Source organism: Cebus imitator, unplaced genomic scaffold, assembly GCF_001604975.1.
Source record: "Cebus imitator isolate Cc_AM_T3 unplaced genomic scaffold, Cebus_imitator-1.0 Scaffold44, whole genome shotgun sequence".
In the NCBI taxonomy this organism is placed as follows: Eukaryota; Metazoa; Chordata; class Mammalia; order Primates; family Cebidae; genus Cebus; species Cebus imitator.
In genome coordinates, this window is record NW_016107359.1 from 4470691 (window position 1) to 4478698 (window position 8008).

At 41.1% G+C, this 8008-nt stretch overlaps 1 protein-coding gene across 3 annotated transcripts in view; it reads right to left on the reverse strand.

Annotated features, from left to right (window-relative positions):
- Positions 1-886: 886 nt before the first annotated feature.
- NPR3 (natriuretic peptide receptor 3) overlaps positions 887-8008 on the reverse strand; it is a 63812-nt gene continuing 56690 nt past the window's right edge. The window contains exons 6-9 of one of the 3 annotated variants that reach the window (XR_001824665.2): positions 6955-7090; positions 5070-5157; positions 1960-3734; positions 887-1750 (exon numbers count right to left, since the gene is read on the reverse strand). Coding sequence is in view for 2 of the 3 variants with exons in the window: in XM_017526809.2 (XP_017382298.1) it covers positions 3623-3734; positions 5070-5157; positions 6955-7090 (336 nt within the window). In the remaining variant the exon portion in view is untranslated. Of the gene's footprint in view, positions 3735-5069; positions 5158-6954; positions 7091-8008 lie in introns of all 3 variants that reach the window. The other 2 variants (XM_017526810.2, XM_017526809.2) reach the window with 2 other exon arrangements.

The following is an 8008-nucleotide window of genomic DNA, read 5'->3' on the forward strand; positions in this document are numbered from 1 at the left end:
TTTGGGCTGGCATTTACCCTTGTGTCTGCATCCACTCAGGATCTGAGTGCTTTGTGTCCCAAGAAACACAGGTGCTCGTTCTTTCCAGTCTAAAACCACTCCCAGTGGCATAATACTCTATTTGGTCTCCCAAAGAGACTTCCACGAATAGCCATTGTATACTTGCTTACAAGAAGGTAAAAATGCCACTGGAACCTACTTTCTGAATCCATCACTATCTGCATGAGATCTATGCAATGGCCTTCATCTCATCGCTGACTGCGTATCATACACACAGGCACCCAAAATCCCCCATAACTAAAAGGAAAGTGGTGCATTTGGGGCAAAGAAGGCGCAGGTGCCTTGAGTAAATTAATGATTCTAAAAGCCTGTAAATAGGGAGAAATGGGGGCATTCCAAGCAAACGTCTTTGAATTTAAGAGAAAGGAGAAAAGGAGGTGTTCTTATTCCATGCGTTTCTCTCTTCCCTCCATTAAACACAGGCTCTGAAATGTAAAGAATTACAGTAGGGCCTGTGGAACCATGCCTGTGGTTCAGGAAAAGACAAGTTGATGGTTCTTCAGAGAAATGTGATGTTTTCTGGGGCTTCCTCATGAAACCTGTGGTCAGTCTTGGGAGAGAGATGGACTCTATACAGAAAATTCTTTCCAGATAGTTTTCTGGGGAATGCTTTCATTTCTGAGTCTCCCCCTACCTGGCACCCCTACCCAAAAATCTAAGAAGACGATGATGACCATAAGACAACATCAAAAAGTGTCTACACATGTTGACCTGTACAGTGTCAGCTGAAGTTTGGATGAGAAAATACATTTTGAAATCTGTATTTAAAGTATCCCTTTTGAAATCTGAACACCCTAGATTTCAGGGTAAAAATGTATAAGACGACTTAAGAACTAAGGCCCTATTTATTTTACTATGTGACATAGGACTACCAGTAGAGTATAAATCACTAGTTGTCAAAGATGTTGCTTAGCAGTTAGGAACATAAATCCCCAAAACTAATCTTGAGATCTGAAACCAGGATAACCTTGGGCCAAGCACCTGCACTTTTAACCAATGTTTCCAACTTAATGGAATTTTCCAAGCTTAACAGAGTTTTTGTAATTCATATGCCGATTTCAAGGAAGAAAAAGTAGATGACTGACATGTAAATAAGCAATCAATCTTAACATGAGAATTGATTTTACATTGGTATGGCATCCAGAAACCTCATGATTTGTTCTGCCATTTTTAGAATACTAAATTCTCACTTATCTTTAAGACTTTATCTAGAGCTATCATATTAAGTTTAGGACTATTCCTCTACCTGACGTTAAAATGGAATATATTTGTTCTAAAAATGTTAGCGTTAATGGACTTCTATATAAATTTTAAAAAGGTTAGATGTGGTTATACTCAAAGACTGCAACCAGGTAGATTATTTTTCCCCCTGTAAGCACACAGACTTGAAGTGTAAGTGTTTTTTTACAAGCACAAGAGAAAATGAATATCTCTGAAATATAAAGAAAACATCATTGAAAAGTAAAAATGAGAGAGAAACAAGCTCTCCAATTCAAGTAACTAAAGTGGATACAGTCCTTCCATGCTTTTTCACTCTGGGGAGTCCCAAGCGGTCCAGTGCTTTGCTTTCCTGGATTTTACTTCTCAAACTCTCTTCCTGCACTAGAATTTCTGGAGTTTGTGCTTCTTGCCCTCTTCTTCTATCCTTTTTGGAATTCAACACTGTTCCCTTTGCATCCGGCATAGAGAACTACAACAGAGTTGTTTCACTTGCTTATACTTAATTTATCACACCCTCTCAGCTGCCTCCCAGCTCTCATTTTTTAAACAACAGAGGAGAAATGTGCCTCACAGAGAAATAATCTGTTAGCTGTGACTCAAGTGGGAGCAACAGAAGCAGACTTCTCCAGGGAAGCACACACACATGGGCCAGCTCTAGGACAGGCAGCTTGCGCTTACCTTTGCCTCCACTGTTACTTGTGTGAACCACCTTCATCACCACCAAGGGATTGCTCAAACTCTCCTGTTTCCTGCATAGACATGGCCTTTAATAGATATTAAGATAATTTTTAAACTATTTTTCAGCTGCTCAAAATGTTATTGAGGAAAGACCCCAGTTATGTAATTCCAAGACGGTGCACTGACATGACAGCTTCCCCTTCCTCCCTCACGGTCTATCTTCTCCATAAAGTATAAGTGAAAGTGGTGACCTGAGTTTAAACTCATGTGCAGACTACTGCGTGCAAAGCAGATACCCAGTAAAAACTTACTCAACTTTATCCAAATTCCTTATCTGCACACCTAACCCACTCTTACCGTTATTCATAGACGGCTACAAAGTTCTGTGGCGTTAACTGAGAGGGAATAGAGTAGATATTTAGGTTCCCTCTTTTAACCAAAATCGTCACTGGGAAATTTGGCAAATGCCATGTGTAAAAGTTTTACATTTGTCATTGCGGTACTTGCTGTCAAGTTGTAACTCTCAACAAAGTTGTTCTTGAGAGAAAAGGGCTGCCTTCCTTTATAAAGATCTGTTTAATTCTAATAACTTTTCACTCTTGATCTTGAAACTCATCATTTGGCCAGAATTGGAAGGAGTGGCACCCTAAAATAACTTGCATTTAAAACAGTTAAACAGTAAAAATGCCAAAGAGTTAAAATTTTGATGTATTCCTGGAAAGTTTATCATGTGAATACATTTCCACATCTCTGTAATTAAAGCAGCAATTAGCATTTGGCTGTGGCCAAGGGAAAGAGGGAAACAGGGAGAAAAAGAGAAGTATTTTTCATCATCATTGGTTTGTTGTACGCTTGACCCAAGCTTTTAAAATATAAGCAAAAGTTAATCTTCAAAATGAAAAAATAGACAAATTTTTCTAATACCAAAATATAAGATTAAAATACTTGTAAAATAAAATGTTAGTGTGAAATAGGATTTTTTTTACATCGAAAACATTTTAGACTTGCTTTTCATTTGTAAATCCTCTCACCTCTCACTAATATTTACAACTTTCCAGAGTAGCTTTTATGAGACTGAAAAAGACAGGGAGGGAATCCTTTTTCAAGATATGAAGTCAGAACCTGAATGTAGACATTGGACAGAGAAGTCTTCAACCATCTGTCCTCCAGCTCTAGGGAGAGTAAGGCAGTATTTCCAACCTTGAGATTTTTTCATTACATTTTCCCCTTATTGGGTGTTGAATTCTTTCCAAGAATGTTCTACTTGTAAAAATATTTTATTCTAGCTACAAAACATTTCATTTAAGTAAATCGTGTTTTATACCCTTGTGTGAAATGCTCCCAAAAGCCATCAAGATATGGAGACATCAGATTTTAAAAGCATAAATCTAATCATATGCCCTTGAAACAGTATGAACATTTAGCAGAGTGACACGATATCATGATTATATTTGTTTGTCATGAGATGAAAGGCCTGGAGGCAGATGGTGATTAATAATAGTTCCTGAGCTTCTAAAGAAATTTTAAAATGAAATGACTAACTGCTTAAAATAATGAATTCTTCAAGAACGCCCCTTCTATTTCATTGATTTCTTTCCTCCCCTCTATGTCCTTAAAGAATCTCAGGCAGAAAAAAAAGTATCAGGGGAGGGGGAGCCTTCCCTTAAGCCACTGAAAAATGGGATCTGATGGAATCTTCCCGTAACTCCCGATGTTTTCCAAGATTACTTTCTTCTTGCTGGTTTCGCCTCTCAATGGTTATTCTGTATTTCTTCCTGGGTAAAGAAAAAGTGAATGTCATAATAAAACTTGGCTACAAAATACCATGGTTTCTCTTACAAAGAGTGCCCTCAAGGGACATCTGGGTTTGAGTTGATAAATGAGAAGTGACAGAATATGAAACCCTGGTTAGAGATTAAAGTAGTGTGCCCCCAGGCGTGATGCCCTGATTCAAGAGAGAAAATTGGCATGCTTTCCCAAATACCACAGAACAAGCCTTCCCCTTCTTCCCTGGGTGCCTTGGGGGTTAAGTCTGTCTATTCGGCCACAAAAGTTCTCCCTGCCTCCCAGGATATGTCCTAGATAAAAATCAAACTACGTGTACTGTGACCCAAGGAACAGTAATACAATTGTTCCCACAAAGGGTCACATACGCCCAGTTACAATTTCATGTAGAAATAAAGAAACCTTGCTCTATCTAATAACTTATGAATAAACCACAAACTCAACCACCAAAGATTACAAAGGAATGGGCCACCCTCTCGGGGCAGAACAATCAGTACCTTGAACACGTGTACATTATTACAATTTTGCAAGCCTTGGGGCTTAACCACAGTGCTGAGTGAGAATGTGAGCTCTCCAAATACTGAGCACAGATCAGCCTGAGAGCACAGGCTCTGCAGAGCTCCCTCCTTGTCTTTAAGGTGGGCCCGGGCACCTATTTCCGAATTGGAGAAAGCCTGAGAAAGGGGAAGTTGATTTCCCTCCTTTATTCAGATTCCCTCCTCACTGCTTCACTTGGTGGGCGGTAGGAATTCTTGTGAGAATATCTGTGATCAAAGGATGGTGGCTCAGACCTATAATCCCAGCACTTTGGGACGCTAAGGCAGATGGATCACTTGAGGTCAAGAGTTCAAGACCAGCCTGGCCAACATGGTAAAACCCTGTCTCTACTAAAAATATAAAAAATTAACCAGGCATGGTGGCCTGCACCCGTAGCCCCAGTTACTGATGAGGTTGAGGCAGGAGAATCGCTTGAGCCCAGGAGGCGAAATTGCAGTGAGCAGAGATCCTGCCACTGCACTCCAGCCCTGGCAAGACTGAGTGAGACTCTATCTCAAAAAAATAAAAATAAAAATCTGTGATCAAAGTACGGCAGCAGCTCTCTGTCCCACAGTGAGATGTAATCGAAACCGATGACCCGAGCACCCAGTATGTTAACGCACTGACTACCAAACCTGGGGTCACGCCAAAAGAATGGCTTAGATTTTTTAACCACCGTGCTTCTTGGGTAAAAGAAGAATGTGGACAAGTCACAAAGAGAATCATGCAAAAACAAATGACAAAGACAGTAGAGGAGAGTGAATTGTACCTTAACAAATGGTCCTCACCTGAAAAAGTAGAAGGCCATTAGCAAGCCAGCTCCTAGTAAGGCCCCCACAACAATTCCTGTCACTGCTGATTCTTCTAGGCCACCTGCTTGAAAAAGAAGCATAGATAACTAGGGTTCATTTTGAGATACAATTGCAAATGCCTCAAATTTCATTCATTGCAAGATGTTCCTCGATTTCCCACTGGAGGCAACTTTTCCTTTTTTTTTTTCAAGAGTATTTTCTAAGGAACACTACACTTAGCTTTTTTTTTGGGGGGGGGGTTGTTGTTGTTGTTTTGGTTTGGTTTGGTTCGGTTTGATTTGCCTAGTGCAAAGCTTAAAAAGCATTTGAGAAAGTGCTAGATAAACAAGCACACTATTAAGAGAGTGGACACAATGAGAACAGAAGCAAATTCAAGAATCAGAGGAAAACTAGAACAGAAGATTTCAGGTATAGCCACTCTCTTTTGAGCTTAAAGTCAAAGAATTGGGAGGCCAAAGTGGGTGGATCGTCTGAGGTCAGGAGTTCAAGACCAGCCGGCCAACATGGTGAAACCCCATCTCTACTAAAAATACAAAAATTAGCTGGATGCGGTGACAAGCACCTTTAATCCCAGCTACTCAGGAGGCTGAGGCAGGAGAATCACTCGAACCCAAGAGGTAGAGGTTGCAGTGAGCCAAAATCACGCCACTGCACTCCAGCCTGAGTGACATAGTGAGACTCCATCTCAAAAATAAAAAAATAAAGTCAAAGAAGACAACAAGCTGGACCAGGACACTGACCCAGGGCTTCTTATTTTCACAGATGGATGATGGCACTTCAAAATGCTAGAAGATTTGATGAAAAATTCATTGGGTCAATGTTCTGTTTTTAGATATTCTCTCACCAAAGCCAGAGTCTCATGTCAAAATGTGAAAATGTGGATAACAATTTGAAACAATCAAGTTCAGTAGTGTCCCAGTTATATAAATATGATAAATAGTTAACTTGTAACTAGAGTTTAGTATGAGGTTTTCAATGCATCATAGTGTGTAATCCTCAAAACAGCCTTATGCGTTGGGCACATTTCTTTCTCTTTACACTGGAAAACTGAGGGTTAAAAAGCTGAAGGAACGCTCCTAGGGTCACAAAGCCAGCAAGTGACAACAGTGGGATTTCAAATACAGGCCCAATCTCCCCAGAGTGTTCTTAACACACTTCCTCCTTCATTCCTTCCCATAATTACTGCATAGACATAAATGCCTAACAGTTTAAAAGATGCTTTCAGAAGCACACATATATTTGCCTGAAATGACCAACTGGCCTCCTGAAAGACCTGTATTCGCCTTGTTCTCCCTCACTACCTTATTCTCTGAAACAATGATTTCTAACAACTTTCCCATTTGTAAGCTACATATGAGAACATCCACTTGTTTCTCTACTTACATACAAAGCTGTTCATAACTAATACATTTTACCCTTATTTGCCAATGTGTACATGTTCAGATGTTTAAGGGGTGTTATCTCTTTGGTTCTAAGGAGCTGGAAAATAACCACAAACTTGGAAAATCAGAACGAGACTTGCTATGAGAGAAGAATAAATGAATGACATTTACTAACTGATATTTTGATTTTCCCTAAAAGTGGAAACATGAACTAGCCAAGAGATTACAGTAAGAGATGTACAAATAGGGAGAAACATTCTCCCATTGTGGAAGAGAAGGCTGGAAGGGAATGAAAACCTGAAAGCCTCTGATAAGGGCAAAATACCAGTTCGTGAACTGTTCCCATGCATTTTACCACATCAGAGAAAGAAATGTGAACTTCCAAAATGTAAGCCCCCAGAAACACTTGGGTTTTAAACTTATATTACGCTGAGCTTAGAGGTGATGGCATGAATAGCAAATTAAGTCTCTGGACTTACATGATTTGCAGGGAGAGCTGTTTGTGTGCTCTACAATCCGGGTTTCATCTATTCTCAGTTTTAAGGGTCCCCAAGGATATTTGACATTCGGCCGCATTTCAAAACGACCTTCTTTTCCAAAGTAATCACCAATAACCTACATAGGAGCAAAAAACAAATATACCAACCGAACAGTCAAAGGAGGCACAAAGCTCACAGCCTTCCACAACTCCTCCCCAAAATGCACAGCCTGATCTAAACCAGCTGCCTCTGTGCCTGTCATCAAATCACTGTCTCCAGGGCAAGGACAGCAGGTGCTTCAGAAAATCGGGATACATTGGGCAGGTTCCTCTGTCTTCCACACTGATGGTCATGGTGTGTGTTCCGGGGACCTTGTAAGTCAATGTTTGAGTTTGCTAATGGTGCTCTCAAGAGGGCATGAAGAGTGGTCATGCCAGAGCAGAAGGATGTGGGAAGCAGGGAGAGTGGTGCCCCTGGGGCCTGCCCTCACTAAAAGCCCAGCCCTGCCAGAGATGCCCCTAGGGTTCTTCAGTCACTACCACCTAGCGGAAAGGGAGGATTTTTTTCCCCTAGGAAAACAACAGTCTCGGAATTCTTGGCTTTTGTTTTGTTCATCGGATAGGGAACCGCCCCACCCATCTGACCCAGAGCAGCCCACCGCCAGCCATTATTGTAAGGCCCAAGTTACTTTCACGGGCATGTGAAGGACAGCCAGGGTCCACTGTGTACCAGAGTTAAGCATATGACAGGTACCCAGCCTCACGGCCCTCAATTGTTCAACATATAATTAAAGTGCGTCTTTCAGGAACCTCCTGTTTCACCACTTCCAGGGGGCAGACTATTCTTTCAAGAGTTGCACTTTCAGGCCTGTAATCCCAGCACTTTGGGAGGCGGGTGGATCATGAGGTCAGGAGATCAAGACCAGCCTGGCCAACATGGTGAAACCCTGTCTCTACTAAAAATATAAAAATTAGCAGGGCATGGTGGTGGGTGCCTGTAATCTCAGCTACTCAGGAGGCTGAGGCAGGAGAATCACTTGAACCCAGGAGGCAGA